At 44.6% G+C, this 23,019-nt stretch overlaps 1 protein-coding gene across 1 annotated transcript in view; it reads left to right on the top strand.

The window, feature by feature from the left end:
- Positions 1–21,793, top strand: part of RASEF (RAS and EF-hand domain containing) — a 47,327-nt gene extending 25,534 nt beyond the window's left edge. Inside the window, exons 11-17 of the mRNA XM_044446717.1 lie at positions 1,174–1,311; positions 2,474–2,621; positions 4,900–4,981; positions 12,061–12,175; positions 12,870–12,989; positions 13,693–13,769; positions 17,296–21,793. Coding sequence (XP_044302652.1) covers positions 1,174–1,311; positions 2,474–2,621; positions 4,900–4,981; positions 12,061–12,175; positions 12,870–12,989; positions 13,693–13,769; positions 17,296–17,404 — 789 coding nt within the window. The 3' untranslated portion in view covers positions 17,405–21,793. The remainder of the gene's footprint in view (positions 1–1,173; positions 1,312–2,473; positions 2,622–4,899; positions 4,982–12,060; positions 12,176–12,869; positions 12,990–13,692; positions 13,770–17,295) is intronic.
- Positions 21,794–23,019: the final 1,226 nt, after the last annotated feature.

The raw sequence follows: 23,019 nt of genomic DNA on the forward strand, positions 1-23,019 counted from the left end.
TGAGGTGCCAGGAATGCCTTGCATTAGGAGCCAGCCAGCCAGCTTCTTTTCTGCTCTCGCTTTCTGAATGGGAGAGTGAGGAGGGTGTCAAGCAGGCACACCCACCATCTTAAGGAAAACCAATGGTGGAACAACCTTGGCTTCTGATGAGGCCCCCAGCTGGAGAGCTTGCTCTGTGGCTCTTCCCTTTTACTGAGGGCAGTGGGAGGGACTCTAGGGGGAGCTTTGGCAGGTGATCTCCTTTCTCCTCCTCGGTGAGCAGCCAAGTGCATTCCAGCTGTGATCTGCGGCAATTCAGGCGACATTATGAAGCTTGTTGTGTCCCACCATTGAAAATAAGGAAGACGGATGTAACGATTTTGTCAGCTATTGCACGTGATGAATTGCCTGCATTAAGGCAACTCCACACATAGGAGGGGAGTGGGAGCCCTACCACCTGCTTCACTACCACAGTCATGCAGCAACTTGGCTCAGTCCCCTGCCAACCCCCATTTATGCAGAAGTTCTTGGAGCAAGAACTTCTGGATAAGAAAGGCCATTCGGCAGAGCTGGGTGTACAGGCTTTTGCATATCTGGAACACCTGGGAGGCAGGGGTGGGGAGTCACAGGATGGCAGGGAGGCCAGCAGTGTGCCCCCTCCCTCCCTCCCGTGGAGTCCTTTTCATGCATGTAACACATGAATGCTACAGGGAAAGCAGACCTGACAACTGAACTTAAGCCTTTCAGTTTCTCCTTGGAACCTCTATCAAGTTCATCATAATGTCTAGTGGTTGATTTTGTCAATTCTGAAAGTGTCAATTTTGATCAGTCGTATTGAAGGTCTTCCCCTGTTTATAAGTTTTCCCACAAAACTTCAAATGCTGGATGTAGCTGCTGTTTTTGATTGGCCTGGTTTTAGTTTAAACTTGTGAGGTCACTTCTGTTTCTCCCATCAGGCATTTCCATTTGGCAATTAGTGCTAGCTATATGGCAGATTGAGGGGAAGTTCGTCTTGTGATGCAATCTGGTGCCAGCCTATCATTTATTTATTTCCAAGCATTGCTTCTGGCCCTCTTTGCTCTGCTAATGTTCTTACCGCAACGCTCTGATCAGCCTTTGGTCTCATCCCTTCCCGTGGCAGAAAGACTGAGTTGGGGTTATTACGGAAACTGGTAACTGTTCCTGTTTGTGCAGGTGCCCGATATCCGAGATGAAGAAGTCTACACTCCTGACGAAGCCAGGAGTGTCTTGGATTGGAAACCCGCCCAGCCAGTCAGTCGAAGTAATTCTGGAGCATCCACAAGGAAGTGCATCCCTGTCATCTCTCCACAGGTATTCGGTCCCTAACCTCTTTGTGTCAGTCTAGCTATCACAACATTTGTATTGTTCTCACAAAACCTGATTGGTGTTTTACTATAATTATTAGATATATTATTAAACTTCTTATCCTGAATTGTTTTATCCATGAATGTGAAGGATCTTAGTTTGGACCTTCAGCACTTTGAAGTAACTGCTAAGAAAATTAAGAACATAAGAGGACAAATCCCCTAATGAACGTAGGCTTCTGTTTACTACTGTCCTGGCTTTTTATTTTCCTTTTATTTTTGATCATGTTTTAGAGTGGGTTGAATCAGATCAAATTTGTCATCTCCCCTACACTCCTTTGTGTTCCCCCACAATCTTCTAGACAGTTGGAGGGGTCCCTGGAACAGGTTTCCTGTGTGGGGCGGGGAAGGAACTGCTTGCCCAATAGGAAGTCTCCTTAGGTAAGGGGCTGACTTTAACCCACCGTGAAGGAGCATGTTCCTTGATTTGCCTGCTGCTAAGCTGTTTCATTGGATGATCCCAAGTCCCACTATTAGGAAAGGAAAGAAATTTGCCTAATGTCTCATATAAAAAGTCCTCCCAAACTTTCCCTTTCCTTCTAGGAAAGTTCTCTAACTCTCCTGCACCAATCTTTTTGGTTGTCCTTTTCCTTACCTTTGCCATTTCTTGAGATCCTCGCTGAGATGAGATAACTGAAACGAAACAAAATTCAAAATTATCCTGTATTATAACATTTATATAAAGCACAGGTGGGGAATGTGTGGTCCTTCAAATGTTTTTGGGAGTCCACCTGGAGGGCTACAGATTCCCCGTCCTTGATATAAACGCATTACATTGATGTTGACGATGTTGTTTTCAGTCCCTTCCTTCCCAATGGTAGTTAACATAGGATTTGCCTTGTTTGCTGCTGTCTGCTTACATACCAAGCAAGTTTTTCCACTGAGCTATCCATCGTATCCCCAGATCATCACCATCATCATTCCAGATCATCCTCACAAACAGTTCAGATCCCATTAATGTCTATGTGGCTTTGCAGTTTGTTGCCCATATGTTTCAAACTTATTCTTCGTGTTCTTTGAGCTTACAAATTTGGCTTAGTAATGATATCATTAATACACTCAGCAAGCTTGTACCAATGTCGGTCTGGTGTTGTGTTTGTTCTGTTTAGTCGGACTCCGCAGACTGCAGCTCCAGATACCCAAGCTCAGAGAAGGCTTACAAAATAGTTCTTGCCGGGGATGCAGCAGTTGGAAAATCTAGCTTCCTTATGAGGCTTTGCAAAAATGAGTTTCGTGGGAACACCAGTGCAACTCTAGGTACCTGCTCTTTTTAAAATGTTGCCAGTTGTCTCGACAGCCAAAAATTCCTGGAGTGACTCTGCATCGATTATGAAAGACAGACATGTATAAATGGCAGCTTTTCCTGTTAATTATAGGCAATAGTGGACAAGAACTAATCCCAATAGCCTGTCAGGGTAGAATACATGGATTTATCACATTTTGTCATCAAATAAATCCTGTGAGGAACATTAGGCCGAGAGAGGAAAGAACTTGCCACAACTCATCTGTTTTTGCCTTGTGGCTGACCAAGCATGCAGAACCCACCCATGGTGCAAGGAGAATTGTGGTGGTCCAGGATGTAGCTCTCTTTGTTGGAATGGGTTTGGAGCATGAAGCCTCATGGTAGTTCAGCATTCTTCTGCTACGGCAAATCTTCAGAACAAGAAGCATGGACAGAGCTATATCAGGGGTGCAAAACTTCAGGCCTGGGGGACAAATTAGGCCCTCCAGAGATCCCAGGTTAATCGTCAGGGTTCCCCAGAAAGCCATACACCTTCTGCTAGCCCACCCCCTTTCCCCCATTCACCAACTATGTGTTGGTTTCCTAGTGGTTGGGCATCTTTCCCCTCTTTCTAAAAGGCTGAAAGGAATGGGAATAGAACACAAAGGATAGAAGTAGAGTTGGAAGGAGTCTAAGAAGGCCATCAAGTCTAACCCCTGCTCTGCTTCCACATGTGGTCACCCATACACCTTTTCAGCTTAGCAAGGGTGAATTGACATACTATCTCGATGTATAACTATGTGGCCTGGCATAGCTCTCCTAAATCGTAGCTACTGGTAATAAGAGCTTTAAAGTAAAACATACCAACCTGTTTTTATCCCATCCCATTTTCCCCACTCACCCACCCCTGGTGTGCATCCCTGAGCGATTCTCTGAAAAGATATTCAGAGCCTGCTCTAAACGAGGTTCTGCACAGTTGGGCTATAAATTGGCCGAGTTCAGACTGCGTGCTGAAACCACACTCTACCCAGCTGTGCTGACAAACCATGGTCTGATAACCACGAACAATTATTCCCATGATTTATCATGTTATGAACTGCGAGGAGTTCATGGTTAGTGATTTGTTAGTGCAGCTGGGTTCAGACAACATGGTAACACCCATTTCAGCAGTAATTTACCCTCCACCTAGAGTCAGCTCTTGAGGGTGCGTTTCATGTTTTCTGAACCCAGTCAGCCCCAGCTCGACACTCTGTTTTGCAAAAGGAAAGGCCTTGTTAGAATACACTCCTGTGCCTTTCATAGCTGATGTAATAAGTATGCAAGAGGTATTTTATTTGGGTATCTGTACCCTGTGCATGGTTTCCATAAAGAATCTTATCTGTGCAAAGATAATACACATTTATAGTCTATTAATGGAACATCTAATCTGAAGTCACAGTTGGAATGCTACATTCCTGTCACCCAGTAAGTGCATGGGTGAAACACTTAAAATTAACTTTGCTGAAAGCTCCATGCAATTATTCATTTGTAATTGCATTGGCGATGCAGTTTTTCATGGATACCATTTTAAAATACTAATGGATTTTGTAATTAAAAAAAGTTTTTAAAGTAGGCCTTCTAAGTATACAAAAGTAATGACATTTTAATAGCAGGTGAACACCTTATGTGAATATTGTAATCACAACATGAATATACCTTCATTTACATATGAATGCCTACAACTTAAGATACACATTGAAGCAGTTCGCTCTTCCCTATCTGACACTCCATGTTCATTCTTTAAACTGGGGGTGGCCAAGTTCAGGAACTCTGGGGGTCATTTTTGTCCACAAACCCCATTCCCCCATGGGCTGCAGTCTTCTGGAAAATGAATATCTTTGTGTTTTAATGAAAAAAATCCAGAGCATTAGGGAGAAAGGTCAAATCCAGCTGCTATGGACCCCCAAAATGTAGCTTGCAAACAAGCTAAGTTTGTTCTTTTTAGTGCTCCGTCGTGTTCTGGACACCTTTTAAATTATTTTTTAAGAGCTTTATGGAGGGAACATAGGGACATTGAGGATGTTGCCTATCATTGCTTTAAGCATTCACTTATTAAATATATTTGCTTAATATTCACGAAAATTTACACAATTGTACATTTCCTTGTGCAAAAAACGTTTAACAATTAGACCACCAAGTTCTCAGTCAGGCTAGGATTCCCCTGCCTTCTTTCGCTAACCCTGGTTGTGGTTGTTAGTTTCATCTCACAACCAGGTCCTAGGCCCTTATCATCCACCCCATGAAAGGATTTTAATAATGTGAATTTCTTCAAAGGGGTTGACTTCCAAATGAAGAGGCTCATTGTTGATGGGGAGCCGACGGTGCTCCAGCTTTGGGACACAGCAGGACAAGAAAGGTGAGCATGATCTGGTTTTGCTTTTGGAATGAAAATAATGATCAATTTTTGTCTTGAGTAACTAAAAAAAACATTTAGGGCACAATCTTATGTATTGTTTCAGTGAGGAAAAAGGCCTATAACTCTTGTAGGTCCTTTTCTGTCTAAACATGCACAGGATTGCACCTTTATAGTGCCAGTCTTTTTACTGCCTTGCCCCTTATCCCCAGCTGCTTCTCCTTGCTTCCAAAATCTATTGCTTTTGGAATATAAAATGACTCACCACTGTCACCAGCACTTCCTAACAACCCCTAAACTTCCTAATTCCCATGGCCTCCCAATTCACAACCTTTACATTTTCATAGCACCATTCTGTTCTTTAAGTGGGAAAGACTAATTTCCCCACTTTTCATTTTCAAGTTAGGTGTATCAGAAACAATAGTCTGGCCCATAGACTAATGCACTGACAGACCAACTCAGCTGTTCCTCTCTTGTAACAAGCAAATGTGTTGAAAACATAAGTAAAAATCTCATTTGTATTTGTGTACTTGAATGGCTGCTTGAGCTTATCACCCTGTTTCAGAAGTCACTGTTCCCATTTCCTTAGAGTATGGTGCTTAAATATGCTGTATGTGCACCACAACTCTGGTTAAAGGCTTCCCTAGACCCGTGTTCATCATTACTTGTGTGTTCCTGAAAGTTCTTCATCGTGGCCTCTGTGCATCACACATATGGGTGCTGCACCTGCGCAGTGCCTAGGCCGGAAGATTAGAAAGCTAACGGTTTTTGGTGGGAAAACACTCCGCTTCCCTCCCCACTGCAGTATAAATAGAGCGGAGCGTCCGCCATTTTACTCAGTCTCTGCGACCGCCGTTTGCTGTGCCTCGTGCCTGCTCGTCTCTTGCTTAGATCTCGCCACGTGCTCCTTTATGGTTATCTTGTTCAACTTACCTTTTCCTCGTTATATATCCCAGTTTCTCTTTCCCGTGTTGTAGTACCTCTGTTCATTCTTTCTCTAAAAAAAACAAAAGACCAAAAATATTACTTACCCTCTGTACTATCATCTCTTTTTTCCTTTTCGCGATGGCACAGCGGGCAGCATTCCGCGAGTGTAGTGAGTGCGGCTCCAAAATGTCTCCCATGGACCCGCACGACTTATGCCTCCTCTGCCTCGGCGAGGGGCATAGGACCGATAAGTGCGGGCATTGCCTGGCCTTTACCAAACAAGCCAGGAAGAATAGGGAGAATCATCTCCGCAAGTTAATTTGGGACCAGGCCTTGCTTCAATCTGACCAGCTGGTCTCAAGGCCTACCCCCTCCTTGGCTGCACCGCCTCAACGCTCCACCTCTACCCCAGCCACGCCCCCTAAGCGCCCCACCTCAACTTTGGCCGCGCCGCCGCAGCACCCTTCGGATGAAGGCGCTGCTCCAACGGAAGCACAGCAGCTACCTTCTCTTCCAACCAAACAAAAGAAGAAGCGTAAGCATTCAGAGCCGGAAAGGCCCTCTGGCCATAAGAAGCCGAAGAAAGAAAAGGCGGCTAAGGCAGCCCACAAGGGCAAGAAACCCGATTGCTCCAAACACCGAGGCTCAGGTTCGTCAGGGTTCTCGGTACTGACTGCTGCCACAGTACCGACTCCCTCAGGACTGGCCCTGCAGTCCACAATGCAGGTGACGCCGCCGGGATCCCCCAGGCCTGTTCTTCAGCCTGAGAGCGTGTCTCCTCCACAGGTGCCACCGCTTAGGGAGTCCATCTCTGATGGAGAAATTAGAGATTCCCCGCCGAGGCAACGCTCCCCGACGTCAATGCCTGCTGTTGGGCCACCTGAGGGACCAGACTCTCCTTCTAGGCGTAGGAGCCGTTCGTCGGAGTGCCATGCAGATGACTAGGCTATGCACAACTATGGTGGCTATCCTGCCTGGAGTGGACTCCATCCATATGTCTTTTTTCCTCCGGACCATCGCTCGCCGTCGATCCTGAGAGAGGCACGGTCCACTTCTGGCCGTACGGAACGCAGACCTCCACCATCTCCTGAAAGCTCTTTGTCCAGTGAACATTACCACTACCATCAAGACTCGAACGAGTCGGAGGTAGACTCCACGTCTCCGGATGTAGCTATTACTTCTCAAGACCCGGGATCCCCGGATGAGCCCCATGTTTCTTTCTCAGAGCTGGTTTCTTGTCTAGTCCGGTCGCTGGAGATAGAGGCCTACCTCCGCCCCTGGCCCAGCACAGACCGGTTTTACGACATCGTCCGAGGGGAGCAATCTGCCACCATTGCTTTACCATTGATTACCACACTTTGCCAGGCAATGGTTCAGCCCTGGGACCAACCGACTCAGCCGCAGGCAACATCTCGCCGGTACGAATCTATGTACCGGGTCCGAGAAGACAACATCCCGTTCCTGCTGCGCCACCCAAAGCCTAATTTGGTGGTGGTAGAGTCATCCCAGGGCAGGGAGGCTCGGGGACATACAACACCCCAAGGTGAGGAAGGTCGACATGATTGCGCGCCGGGTCTACGCAGCTGCAGGGCTCGGTTTGCGTATTTCAAATTATGAGGCTACACTGGCACGTTACCAGTACTTCATTATGTAGAAGCTGGAAAACGTTGTCCCCTCCCTCCCAGACCAGCAGGCAGACCTAGCCAAGTTCTTCTTAAACGAAGCGAAGCAGGTGGCCATTCAGCAGTTGTCTACCGCGAGACATCACGTAGACACTGATTTTCGCGTCATGGTTAACGCTATCTCCCTCCGATGACACGTGTGGCTCAGGAACTGCAATTTCCCTGAGGAAATGAAGAGGAGGATAGAAGAAATGCCATTTGATGGCTCTGGCCTCTTCCATGGGAAGACCGATCAGAAACTCGCCATCCACGAGTCCCGTATGACGGCCTATCGAATGGAACTCCCACAAGCAAAATGTAAGTGGCCATGGTCCAGACCCTACGAGTGCCAGCAATATCAGCCTCGCCAGCAGTTCCACCAGCGCCAGCAACATAGAAGGCAACAGCCTCAACAGCGCTTCTCCCAGGGCTGTAGGTGGTTCGACACCGAGAAACGTCCCCATTGATGGTCCCGGTGAACCAGTTCATCTCTCCACCTCCCACATTACATCTGATAGGTGGGTGCTGTCCATCATTCAGCTCAGATATAGAATAAAATTCGACATCGTTCCACTGTTGAGCCCTATCCAATTTACACCGCCATCTTCAGTTCTGTGTGATGAAGTCCTTCACCTTCTTCATAAGGGAGCGATTCGACAACTCTCTCGCACTGATGGGCTACATGGATTCTATTCTAGATATTTTACAGTCCCCAAACAGGACGGTGGTCTTCGACCTATCCTGGATCTAAGAGGAGTCAATAAATATATCAAACCGAGGAAGTTCCGGATGACCACTTTACAGAATATTCTTCCGTTGCTGAGTGAAGGGGATTGGTTCGCCTCATTGGACTTGAAGGATGCGTATTTTCATATTTCTATCCATCCTTCCCATAGATGCTTCCTTTGTTTTACTGTTGGATCCGATATTTTCAAATTCAATGTTCTACCATTCGGACTGGCTACGGCACCGAGAGTCTTTACAAAGTGCATGGCCCCAGTTTGCACCCACCTACGGCTCTGGGGTATACAGGTCTACCCCTATTTAGATGATTGGCTAATTGTGTCACGGACTAAAGGCAACCTTTTAGCGGCTGTCCACGTGACTTGTGCTTTACTTGATGACCTCGGACTCTGTATTATCCTTAAGAAATCGTCACTTATTCCCGCACAGGTCATTGATTTCATCGGAACACGTATCGACTCCACCCTGCAAAGAGCGTTCCTTCCTCCGTCCCATAGGGCCACCCTGTGTACGCACATCCATTGGATTCGACGACAAAGGACAGTTCAAGCCATCACTATGCAAAGATTGTTGGGACACATGACAGCCTCAGTGGCCATCGTGCCGCATGCAAGGCTCAGGCTCCCCTCGCTCCAATTATTTTTCAACAACTCATTCCATCCGCAGCGGGACCTACAAACCAAGCTTCTGCGGATTCCATCTTCGATCCTTCACACCCTGATGTGGTGAACTATTTCACGCAACCTATCTGTAGGCGTTCCGTTCCACCCACCCCAACCGACAGTGACAGTGTACACCGATGCGTCTCTCATCAGATGGGGTGCGACATGTGCAGGACTTCAGGTCCAAGGGGCATGGACCTGACGGGAAGCGGCGAGGCATATCAACTTCCTCGAACTTCTAGCGATTTTCAACGCTCTCAAATCTTTCAAAACCGTCTTACACCGCCAAGTTGTACAGATTGCGTCTGACAGCTGCTGTTTTCTGTGTCAACAAACAGGGCGGGACAAAGTCACCTTTCCTGGCCCATTTGTCAATGCAAATCTGGGACTGGTGCATTCCTCGGGACATCACGATGCTGGCGGTTCATCTTGCGGAAACTGACAACATAGAAGCCGATGCACTGAGCCGACAGATGTCAACTACTCACGAATGGGAGTTGGATTGAGTGGTTTGCAACCAGCTGTTCCAGTTATGGGGACAACCGGATATAGACTTGTTGGCAACCCGGTCGAACAGGGTGTGCGAACTGTTCTGCTCCAGAGCGGGGCTGGGACTGGACTCGAGGGGAGATGCCCTAATGATCAACTGGAACAACCTGTTCTTCTGCGCATTCCCTCCAATCCCACTCCTCATGAAGGTAGTGTCGAAGATCGTGCATGACAACGCCACAGGAATTCTGATAACCCCATGGTGGCCAAGGCAACCCTGGTTCACCACTCTGCTAACTCAGTCGAGAGGAGTTTTTCGACGACTTTCAGTTGTTCCTCATCTATTAACACAACACAAAGGGACAGTCCGACACCCGGACCTACTCTCGCTGAAACTAACAGCGTGGTGCTTCTAATAGATCTGAATTTTCCATCGGCTCTGTTGCCGTCCCGATCGACGCAACCAATTCCTCCCTCGGAACCGTCAAGGTCCATTTCAGGACTGATAGTGTTATCCTCGGATATCCAGGCAGTTCTCAAATCTGCACTATGACCTTCCACATGCAAATCGTATTCAGCAAAGTGGAGAAGATTCTCTTCCTTTGCCAATGCCCGTTCCTTCTCTCCAGAGTCAGCTTCGATCGAGAATATTTTGCAATTTCTGTTGGATCTTCATCGCTTGGGACTCAAGCCTTCATCTATAAAGATCTATACGGCTGCTATCTCGCATTTTCGTGGCAGCATCCAGGGGTCATCTGTTTTTTCTCAACCCCTGATTCGCCGTTTCCTTAAAGGGCTACAAAATTTGCACCCGTTGGTTCTACCTGTTATGCCGACGTGGAGTCTTTCTGTTGTACTTCAGGCCCTTACAAAACCTCCATTTGAACCTTTGGCAACAGTGGATTTACACCTAGTTTCATGGAAAACTGCCTTCCTTGTGGCAGTTACTTCAGCCACAAGAGCCAGTGAGCTGTGTGCTCTACGCATAGACCCACCGTTCTTGAACTTCCACAAGGAAAAAGTCGTTCTCCGAATGGACTCCGAGTTTCTTTCCAAGGTGGCTACACCATTTCATTTGAACCAAGACATCGTCCTCCCTGTGTTTTTTCCATCTCCGTCGACTCTGATTGAGCGCTCTCTCCATACGCTGGATGTTAGGTGCTGTCTAGCCTTTTACAGGTCTCGCACAGAAGCGTTCAGGAATTCCAATAGACTGTTTGTCAAGTATGCTGCTCCTGACAAGGGCTCTCCAGTCTCATCTCAGCGGCTGTCCAAATGGATTGTGCAGACCATAGTCCTAGCATATCAATTGGCAAAACTTGACTTACCCTCACTTCCGAGGGGGCATTCTACGCGAGCAGTAGTGACTTCGTCGGCCTTTGCAGCAGGGGTTCCGATTCAGGATATTTGCAAGGTTGCAACTTGGGCTGCTCCATGTACTTTTGCCAAGCATTGTCGGCTTGATGTACGCTCCAGAAGGGATTGTTCCTTTGGTAGAGCTGTGCTCTCTGCCATTCTTCACTGACGACACCTTCTCTCCTCCAAGTCTGGTAAGCTTTCTAATCACCCATATGTCTGATGCACAGAGGCCACGACGAAGAAGAGCAGGTTGCTTACCTGTAACTGATGTCCTTCAAGTGGCTCTCTGTGCATTCACACAACCCGCCCGCCGGCCCCGCATGGTGTCAGTGAGTGGACTGTTTTTCTTACTGTCGGTTCTGTGTTATTCCTACAGTACCGATTTTTCTTGCTGTGATGCTGTTTTTCAAACATTAGGGGGCGAACGTCGGTCTTCGAGACTGAGTAAAATGGCAGACGCTCCACTCTATTTATACTGCAGAGGGGAGGGGAGCAGAGCGTTTTCCCACCAAAAACCGTTAGCTTTCTAATCTTCCAGCCTAGGCACTGCGCAGGCGCAGCACCCATATGTGTTAATGCACAGATGGCCACTCAAAGAACATCAGTTACAGGTAAGCAACCTGCTCTTCTGGGGAGGTTTCAATGAAGATGCACAGCAACCGAGATCCCAGATTTGGGCCCCTAATGATGCCAGCCTGGAACTTGCCTAATCCCCTCCACCCCTTGCTCAGCATGGTTCCATAATCGCCGTGGTGCTACAAGTAGGCTCTGTACAGGCTTATCTTTCCCCTTCAGACCTTTATGAATATTGCTTTAAGGTAATTGTGGCACATTAGCCACTGAAAGCACTGGCTGTAATCCTGGTTGCCAAGAGCAAGTGAAAACATTTGAATATGTCACTGTTAATGCCAATTGTTACAGCCTGTGCAGTTTAGAATTTAATTTTACTCAGCACTGCTTTCGCTGAAATAAAAGGATCAAATGGTTCTTGATGGATGTTTTGTTTTGTGCATCCTGAACTATGGTGTACTTGTTATCACCTGGTAGTTTAGGTTCTGTCCACTAGGAGGCAGGTTCTTTTCTTAGGAGAAAGTCCTGGCCAGGGATTGGATTAGGAAGCACCTCACATGATCTTTTGAGAGGCAATCTTTCTTCTGTAGGGAAAAGATTCAGATCTCTGGATCTGATCTGCTGAAGAATAAATCCATGTGGCTTTTAACACATTTTTTTTTCTTACCAGGTTCCGAAGTATTGCTAAATCCTACTTTAGAAGAGCAGACGGGGTGCTTCTCTTATATGACGTTACCTGTGAGAAGAGTTTCCTGAATGTCCGGGAATGGGTAGATATGATTGCAGTAAGCATTATGACTAAGTGAAACTTACAATTCAGTGTCCCGAAAATGTACAGTGTAGCTATCTAACTTATATCTCATGTGCCCACATCTGAGAGCTGGGTAGGTTAGACTGAGCACCCAGTGCTGCGGCCCTCTCCAGGCTGGTGCTGAGAGCTGTGCCCATCTCCTGTGCTGAAAAGCATCCATAGCTGTCACTAGTGCCCCCCAGGAGAAGACTGCAGAAGTGGGACCTGGCTCATGGCAGGGAGACCACCACATTCTGGGGTGGGGGGGGGGACATTGCTCTGAGTCACCACCCCTTGTGGGAAGTGTGCTCCCTTATCTCTGTAAAGAGCCAGTCCATGTTTGGAGTTAACCAGTGCTAAGCCAATGCAACTCCTCATTAATACAGCCCAAAATTCTGTCTCGAAATCTTACTGATCAAGCCACTAGCCTGGGTACTCTCCTTTGTTTTTAAATGTCATGATTGGACGACACGGCTCTGCTTTTAGTGAGTTATATAATTCAGTAATGCTTATCAGTACGACTGCAAAATATAATTGACTTATCCTTAATGTGGTTATGTGAGGGCAGTCCTTTCTGAGGCTTGCCAGCATGTGTTTTGGTAACAGAGATTAGCATTTCTTGCTTTTCACCCTAAGGTCCAATATCAAGGTTATCAAGGAAAACCTGAAACCCTTCATTTTCCTTGCAGGATGCAACACACGAACATATCCCAATCATGATGGTGGGGAACAAAGTGGATCTCCGCCCAGTGGTTTCTGAGCAAGGACAGAAATGTGTCCCCATCAGCTATGGAGAAAAGCTGGCCATGGTAAGGCTCATAGTTCACCCTCAGGAATGGCAAGATAATGTGAAGCAGGATTGGGTGAATGTAATAAAACAGTAGCATTAGGTAGACCTCGGATTTATAATTTCTCCATTTTAGAAGTGACTGCTCCCCATTTCCTTAGAACATAGCATGTGGATCTGCCATGCGCTCACCACAGTGCTGGTTAAGCACTCCCTTAGGCCTGTGCTCATCATTGTATGTGTGGATATGCAGGGCCTGTGCAAGTTCTACTGGGAAGTGTGAATAAGGATGCAGCAGAGCACTGCTCCCCAGGATCGGTCTCCTCGCTTACAACAGCCTGGAATTGGCATAGTTACCACCCACACACAGACATGCAGTGCGAGCTTTCATAATAGTCATAAAGGGTCTATTTCAGCCGTAAAGGAACTTGTGTGCAATTCTCTTTAAAAGCACTGGCAAGCACTTGACAGGTGCTTCCCTTGAGATTTGCTACTTTTTGTGGTTTGATATTGGCCGATGTTTTGGCAACCTTCCTGGCAGATAGGTACAGTCAAGCATACAAAAGCAATTTTACCTAGTGTACACATAATTATGCCTAATGAACTATTTCCTCTTGGAGGTTAGCTTCCTTGCAGTTGTTCTTCAATTTTATAATGAACTTATCTGAAGAAAATTGTCCATGGATGTATCTGTAAGCTGTTTTGTTTTGTTTTTTATCTCCTAGGCCTATAGTGCACTATTCTGTGAAACAAGTGCAAAAGATGGCTCGAACATTGTGGAAGCGGTACTTCATCTTGCTCGGTACATGAAAAGGCATTAGTAATTTTCTTAGCACCCCCAAAACTGTTGTTGAAGCCAGATTTGTTAAGTGTTCCTTCACATGTTGAAAAAGTATTGTGCACAGATGTCACCTCCATGTAAGGATGACATAAATCCCAAATGTCATTTGTTCCATGAGGCAGTCTTTCCTTCCCTGAGTGTTAGGCCAGGCTGTTGTTTTTGGAAGGCCCGGGACAAGGTGCTCCAGATGAGCACTTTGGCACTGAGCAGCCCCCAGCTTCCAGCACCTGCTGTCATGTGGATACCGTTTCTTGTGTGTGTAGTTGTGCAGCTTATCCAGTGGCATTATGATGCCATGGGTTGGACTGCTCATGGCTGCACATGCAAGGGGAGGCCTAGGGCTCCGCCTCCTGCCCTACAGTGCTTGCTGGCCCATGACTTCTTCAGGGGCTGGGGCTTCTCTCCGGTAAGTAGTGCTCATCCACAAGCTGTACAGGAAGAGGCGGGGCGCCTCCAGCTTCCTTTTCACATGGCTCTTGAGAAGCCTTCCCCATCCTTCAGTGGCTCTACAGATGGCTGCTGTGCAAGTGTGTGGCATGCTGGGGATTATAGGATTTTTTCTGCCTAAACATCCATGGGATTGTTTATGGCAGTGCCTGGGCAAAGGATCACTCCTCAGCAGGGGTGGAAAACATCAGACCAGAACGACCTTTCCTTCTTAGTTTCCCAGATGGCCTTTACCCCAGCGACCCATCATTAAGTGGTCTCCTGGTGCTTGTGTAGTTTTCCCATTCTCAAGGGTAATATGCTTCTACTAAAGCCAGTTACTGAAGAAATTTAAGCTTCAATGTTGGGATGATTTTGGGTGTTTTTGGTCCTATCCCTTTTACCTTTGACCCTGCCCATGCATTTATTTATTTAATTGATTCCATTTCCATGCCGCCCCATAACCCAAAGTTTCTCTGAGTGAGTTACAATACTAGAGCATAAAAACATGTATAATTTACAATAAAACAAGTATTAATCAGATAAAAGATAAAACAATAAAATAGAGCACCTCAAATAAAATATAAATGGAATACATCTCCCTGAGAGCTGCTCTGAAAAGGAATCTGGCCTTGGGCTGAAAAAATTCCAGCACACTTTCTGTATAAGGGAAGCCAATTTTGCTTAAAAGAAATATGTGCTTTGGTGCTCAGGCTGCAGTCAGCCTTGTGACATCCTCTGATTTGGAACTAGAATTTTGCATGTTTTACCACTGAATCTTTCCAAATGGTAATCCACCCCTTGCTATTTTGTTATCCAAGCCTTCATGAATCATTAGTCTCTGGGTTACTTATATGAAAATGAATGAAAATACAAATGAAAATTTTGTCATGTCCTAAATGATATTTGGTGCTTATGGCAAGAGGGACAGGAACACTTTGTTTCTGTTTGGCTGAAGTGATATCGTTGTAATCATAAAATTAAATACTGGATTCCTGGAAAGAACCAGGTCTGTTGGTTCATTCAGAACATGCAGAAGCCTTATCTTCCAGTGGCGATAGGTGCAGCAAAGGTGGAACTATCCATTCATCTGGAAATGTCAATTCAAAGTTAAGGGTTGCCTTGTGGGTCTGAGTCATTTCCAGGAATTTTCAGGCACCACTCATTCAAACAGCTCAGTGGCGATTCTGAAGGGGCAAATGGGACACAAATAAACAACATAAATAGTGGTAGAAAATTGGACAAGTAAAATATTTTGAGAATTTGTCAGTGTTTTAACCATTTTGTTGATCCCTGCATTGGCAGCCTGTTTTCGGGAGAACATGCCAGTAATTTTACATCAATGGCAGAGCAAGAGAGACAGTTGCTTTAGGGAGCATCCTGATGGATGGATGCTATAGATAGCCTCCTCTGCAGGCTAGGAGGAAGGTCCAGCATGGAGACCACACCTCCTTGACCCGCATCAGGAGGCTCAGCACTCTACCACTATGGGTACCCCACCATTACTGCTTTGGCAGTACAGGGAAAGCGGGGATCCTCCAGGCGTCCATCTGGGGCCAGTCAGGACTTGCACATGGAATGGGGGCAAAATGTCAGCTCAGGAGCATAATTATTCTTCCTTGTCTTGGAACCATGAGTCCGGTAGGGCTTAGAACAGGGCTGGGCAACCTGTGGCCCTCCAGATGTTTTGACCTACAGCTGTCACCCCTCAGAATTGGCTGTGCTAGCACAGGCTGATGGGAATTGTTGGCAAAAGCATGTGGGGGGACCCAAAATTGCTGACTTTTTGCTTATAAGGGGGTTGTTTCTATGCCACGGGCTCTCTCCTTCCCCTAACCTCCTCATAGCTGGTGAAATTTTCAGAGTCTTACCAAAGGGAAAAAATCATTCACTTGCTCAATTAACAGGTAGGGGGCTTAGCTCAGGAGTGGGCACTGCAACCACTTGTAAGCACTGTCATCCCTCTCTGTGGGTCAACCACATCTGGAGGGCCACACGTTACCCACCTCTGCCTTAGCCATTTGAGCCAGCAACACTGCATCGTCTTGTCTTGACATGAGAAGAGACCCTGGCTTAGCAGTAGAGCTCACACTTTGCAAGCAGAAGGTTCCACTGCTTGGTGCCTCTATTTCATGGGGTCTTTGGTAGCAAGGGATGGGAGAGACACTGCTGGAGACACTGGAGAGTTACTACCAGTGGGAATGTCCTCCAGACGTTTTGACCTACAGTTCTCACCTTCTCTGAAGATTTGTTGTGCTTCTGGGAGTTGTTGTCTGTATGGGATGCATGCAAAGATTTGTACTGCTACAAACTTTTATTACAAGGTGGATGGGCAGAAACATTCTCTTTAGGGCTGCAGATTATTGAATTGCATAGGGTGCAATCCATCAATTTTAGATGCATAGTTCCCATCCATTTAAGTTCAGTATATGTGCGAGAATTTATATCTGGGGCAAAAATAGGACTAAATTGAATAGTGTCATGGTGGACAGGTTTTGTTTGTTTGTTTGTTTGTTTGTTTGTTAAACTTATATTCTGCTGTATTGACCTGGAGGCACTTTAACTGGATTACAAGATATTTACTATAGATGTAGTTGTTTACTGTACAAAATGCTAGAATTACCTCCATCCACTTCAGTGATGATTCCATTTTTATGTAGTCTATTGGCTGTGTGAATACTGATTACAGATAACCTGGAATGAATGCAAGGATCTTGATGCTGAGTCAGTCCAGGATAACATGAGCAGCAAAAGAGAAATGTAGCAGCTGCCACACAAGTGATTCTCAAAGTGCCTGAAATACTAATTTTGCCCAATGCAATTTGGGATGTCTTCTTCAGGGATTTTTGTCTTCTCTTGAATATGGAGCAATGAGCTTTTCCTCTCCTTCCTCTGGTGAAACTAATTGGATTCCAAATTGTACTTCCAAAATGTGCCGAGCAAAGTAAATATTTCAAACACTTTGCAAATCACGTCTTTCTTATTTTCATAGTTCAGCCCAGGATACCTCTTTTTAAGCACATGATCTGCTGTTTAATCATGCTGAACTATTGTTTTGCAGAGAAGTGAGAAAAAGAAGTGACAGCAAAGATGATGACAAGTCAGTAACTAACCTGGCTGGGACAACACTGAAAAAATCCACGCTCACCAAAAACTGCTGCAGTGTTTAGAAAATCAACTCCTCCTTGGCCCCAAAGAAACAGACTTCTGAGGCGGAGGAAAACGAAACAATGAAAGATTTAGGCATTGGTTGCACAGAGCTATTGGTGAATGGAAGGATGGAAACATTATTCTTCGGGTCCCCCATGAAAGATCCTCAGTAGCTTCGGTCACTTTGCAACGAAACCAAGCAGAGAGTTCGTGATCCTTGGTCCAGCACCAGGGCTGGTCATTCCTGCGTGTTCGTTCTTGAACATAGGTCCATCTGCGTTACCACCTGTGCCTTTCTAAGCCAACTTGCCTGATAGTCATCGATTGACTGTATTCACATAAATACTCTGCTTTGTAACGTGGGAAGTCCATGGCCGATTTTCTGGCTTACATCATGGAAGGGATGTGCTGCTGCTGAAGATATTTTATCTGCAATCTAAAACTTGTGCCATTTGTGTTGAGAGATTCCAGTACTCTGAACCTTATCATGCTATGCTGTGTCAAGACTGCAAGAAACACAGTGGCAGGTTTGATTTTGGGACTGAACCTGAATCAGAAAGGCGCTATGGATATGGATGTGATTTTCAAGAACACTTCTGCCCCTTCAATGGACAGAATAATTTAGGATCTTTGGGATGAGTTCAGCAACACAGAGGGCCTTTTTCTTTTTCAAACCCTAACTATTAGCACAGGAGATAAATGAGATAAGGCCTAGTTGTTGATAAGCTGATAAGCCTGTGTATGGACCATACCAGTTCACGTTACAAATTTGAACACTCCTCATTGGGCGAAAAAGATTCCTGCATAAAGAAAATCAGCATTCTTGAAAGAAGGGTAGTCTGGGGAAAAGGTTCTATACATCTTGCGCTATACATGGAAAAATTGCTAGTACTGGAGCATGTTCATTGTGTGAATCCCCACCTCCTGTATGGCCCAGACACAGGTTTGCCACCTCACTGCAAACCAGGGCTAAGCAAGTGAGCCTCTAGCTGGAAGACGTTCACCTTTCTCACCACTGAATGCTCTCATAAATAATTTAATACATAGTATGTAGGTATGTACATTGGCTTTCCTTAATCTCAGGGCTGGGGAAGGGCAAATCCTACTTGAAAAGCAGTGTACAGGGGAAGGAAACTAATTTCGTCCCACCCTAGTGTTAATGAAACAAAATTCCTTGCTGCAGTGCTTAGTTCACCCTTCCCCAGCCTGCTACACACTTAGATTTGTGGACTACAACTCCCATCAGCATGCTCAGTGGTTGGGGATGATGGATGCAATGGTTCAAAAACTTAGGAAGGGTTGGGAAAGGATGATTTAAGGCAAAGCCCCCACTGGTGTTAATATGAACTCTTGGAGCATCATAGTTGTATGTGATGGGTGGGAAGAAGATACTCCCCTCCCCACACATGTAAGTTTTGCTCCTCTCCTTCCTGAAACTACGGGAAACATGCTCCACTGTTGCTTGCTGTATATCAATTTTGGCACTCTGTGGGCAAAATATGGGAAAGATTTTGAGAGGCTACCTATTTCTGCTTCCCACAAATTGATTTAGATCAGTGGCCTTCAAAAGCTAAGTTCTAAAGTGAGCCTGTACTTTGCTCGCACAAACAGTCAATGAATCCTTCTGAATTTCATTTGGAAAGGCCTGAGGCTCAACAAAGCAAAGGCACAGGAAGATGGCAAGAGGGAAACAAAGCCTCTGTAAAATAAGTACAACAATAGAGTTAACCATGACTGACAAATCAACATCAGGAGAGCTGACTGACCTTTGGTTTATGAAAAGGATATTCCACCATTTCATCTTCATCAAGATGAAAGAAAAGGGAGAGGAGGACCCAAGTAAGATCCACTTTCAGCCTGGCTGCTTCATTGAGCTTTCTTTGGGCAAGCCTGCCAGTTACTTGGAAAGCGAGGCCTGAAGCATTTCTTTTATCTCTGTTGCAATGTAGGCTCTGCCGGCTATGCTGGTGTGAGAGATTCTGGAGTCACAGAAGCATGCAATTAAAATCCCTGTGGAATGTAGGTGCTGCAATTTGGGCAGCATGCACTTTAGTTAGAATTGCATTATTATACCAATCTTGTCTTGACATGGAAAAAGGAAATCCGAATTATCCAATTCCTGGAAAGTTGATGAACATCATCAGGGACAAATGTCTTCTGGTCAGACTGAGAGACTTGGGCTCTTGTATATCTATGTTTTAAATGTTTTATGGCATTTATAGATGTCCCCATAACTAATTTATAAAACTAGTCTATTTTTATAGAAGTATAGATTTTATTTTTGCCTTTCTGTGCTCAGCTTTTTTAATGTTTTGAAGAGGGGAAAATGTTTGTAGTTGAAACATTCATTAGCTGTTCACTTTTGTGCATTCCTTTGTCCAACATATTGGCAACCTAGAAAAGAAATCCAAAATTTGCAGGTCACAAAGAGGATTCTTTCATCACTCATGTGCATGTGGCATTGTTTTAACTTAATGGCTTGTCTGGCATGAGAAATCCTCTTTGCAGCTGTATTTTCTGGTCATTTTTTGACTGAGTTAAGATCTCTTGCTGATCAAATGTATTCTTTGGTTGCAAGCTTAGCATACTTTGAAGACCACTAGTTACCTGGTCCTAAATATGCTGGACTGATTTGGACATAATGCTAAACAATAGTTAGCAGTATGTAAGTGAGTCTTGGGCTTGTATGGTTCGTTTTACCTTTTGCCCTTTGCTGTGACCAATTATGTGTGAAGTCAGAATAACTCTGGTTATTTTAAACAGGAAGTAAGTAATCTGGTGTTTCCAGGTGCTGGTACTGCAGCTCCCATAATCCTTGGCCATTGGCCATGCTAGCTGGAGTTGAGGGGGCTTGTAATCCCAAACATTTGAAAGGCACAAGCTTTTCTCCCTCAGGTTTAAACTGCAGCTGGCGAATAAGCTAGAATCATAAGCCACAATTTGAACTTGGGTTCTAACCAGTGTTCCCTCAAGTTTGAATGTAACGGGGGAACTTGGTTATTTTGAAAATGCGAAAGCTTCCTTAATGTCATGCGATTGCATCAGAAGGTCCCACAAGACCTGCTTTGTCAGCAAATTGGTACAGTTTATGCAACACAGCAGATCTTTCAAGGAGGATGCATCAATGACAAGTGTTTAAAGTTGGGTGTATTGAAAATGAAAGTTTTTGTAACTAAGCCAGCTACATGGGACAAGTAAGCCAATGAGAATTCTTGTAGCTTGTTCTTTATTTTAATATATGCATGCATGTTGAATGAGAATCATTTAAGCTTCTATCCCAAGTTTTAATGGCTTGGTTTTAAAAAAAATCAGTACCAGTAGCTGAAATCTGGAGGAGTCCATGGTTCCATGTTCCAGGTCTTGGGTGCAGATAAAAGGAAAATATATTTATCTTTAGAAAACAAAGAAACCCAAGACTAAAATACTGAAGGAGTTCATGAAACACACATGCAAGATCATTGTTGGCAGAATCGCTGAATGGTATATCTGGATAGGGTATGCTTTGGAGCCTCACTGCATCAGGGCTAATTTAAGTCTGGAGTTTGACATTACTTTAAAAATTCTCACATTACCAAGGCACTTCTGTGTAAAATGTCAAAAGCAACTGTAACTACTGACTTGATTATCCCACCGAGAACAAACAGTCTAAAACCAGCATAATTGCACTTTTTATAGCTTTAGTCTCTTTTAAAATCACTGACCCTCAGCAAGAGATCTTTTGTTTGCACGGGAATTCTGAGGCACACCTGGAACTACTCAGCTTTCAAGAGCTCATTGCCCATTCATTTCAATGGAAAGAACATGTTTGCTGCAAAGTCCAGTGCATGTAGTCATCTTGATACATACTCTGGTGTAATATGGTGTGTCCATTTACAGCACCTTGGATGTACCGGAGCACAGTGTTGGAGTCTGGATTGGGACTAATTCAGTTCCAACACTGTATCCTTTAAGTGATGTTAAGTCCCAAATGCATTTATGCCAGTATTGAGTAATCACAATAGAGCTAGGCTAAATTTGTAGAACAAGATTCTCTGTTGATTTTTCAAGGACTTCAGTTGTAGCCTTAACTGCAAAAGTAGTCATTTTAATTTATTTTAGTTGTCATATAACCTTATACATGTATATTTATTGCCAAAGGAAAATCTTTATAAGTGTTCGTTTCTGATAAATTCTGTACATAAGATTTATTTTTATGCATTTAGCAGTCACGTGTACTGTTGTTTCTTTCATATTGCCTTGCCTGTTCAAAATGTTAAAATATATCTGGTGGCTGGTGTTCTTTTTAAGGCAGCAATTTGCTTTCTCCTCTTAAATATTTGATCTAGTAAGTGCATTGGTATGTAATATGTGCTAACAGGTTGTGTGCTGAAAAATGCTGCATTAAAATTTCTTAGAATAAAAATGATATTTAACACATGCATGAGGACTTACCTAAAATAGCACTTTACAAGAATTTCTAATATCATTTTGTATAAGATTGTACTGTTATACAGTATACATAACAAGTCTGCTGCAATGTACACTTTGCTTTAGTGATGTGGTTGCTTTTAATTAAAGTGCAGGGACTAGATCTGCATTGGGATCCTAGCATGGGAACAATAAGGATCCTTTTTGGGCACTATGAATTCTAAGAGTGTATCCTCTTACCAGGACTGGGACTACACTGGGAGAGATTCAGTAGGATTTATTCAGAGCAATTTTTGGATTAAACTCCATTGAATCCAACAGGATGTATTGATTATAAACATGCATAGGATTGTGCTGTAAGCAATAGCCAGCAAGTGTGGCAATTATGACAATGACACCAACCACAACTTGCTTATTAAGCAAGATGGCTCGCTGCCATCTTCTTTCTGCATCCAGGTTATACTCTAACTTACCTGCTTTCCCTCCCATAGGCACTCTCTCACTAAAGCTTCTTACTGATGTAATTCTAAAATACACTGCATTTATAAAGCAGTTACAGTCTTTACACTTCATGCTGGCTAACTTGCCCAGCCTCTACTATCAATTCTCAGTCGCTCTCTCTGGGTGTGTTCCCTTTCCTTCCCAATCCAGAATGACCATCCAGAAATTTGTCATGCCTCTCCACCCCTTCACAACATTCTGAGTGCAATAATTGGCCTTGTGTTGTCAGGGACCAAGAGGAAGGGCTCCATGTATCTGTCACAGGTATCCACTTCCATCCCTAGGTAGACCATGATTTGTACATATTTCTTTAACCACTAATGAAATTTGCACAGATAAACACCCCAAAACCATGTGGTTGGCTCTAGTGCAATTTGTAAAATTCGGCCTAGTTTCCTAAATTGAAATTTATTTAAATAGGCTAATCCTGCATGAGTTGTGCTAGAACCATGTAGCCTGGCCGTGTTTATTTTCACCAATGGCATTAGTAGTCAAAAAATCTTTGCATAAGTCACAGTCTGTCATAGAGGTAAAAGTCTGTCTTAATACATACTACAGGGAGTAAGTGCCCATGTAGGGCTAATTAAGTGGAATCTGAGGGGCCCAATCATGAAAATCTGTCATATTTTCATCCCCTTACTAGATTTGTCAACAGTCCTAAGGATAGCACATGTTTTTGTGGATTAGAGGAAGGTTTAAGTCCTAATAAATGTATTTTTTAGGATGC

The sequence above is a fragment of the Varanus komodoensis genome, unplaced genomic scaffold, assembly GCF_004798865.1.
Source record: "Varanus komodoensis strain SLA01 unplaced genomic scaffold, ASM479886v1 scaffold5, whole genome shotgun sequence".
Taxonomy (NCBI): domain Eukaryota; kingdom Metazoa; phylum Chordata; class Lepidosauria; order Squamata; family Varanidae; genus Varanus; species Varanus komodoensis.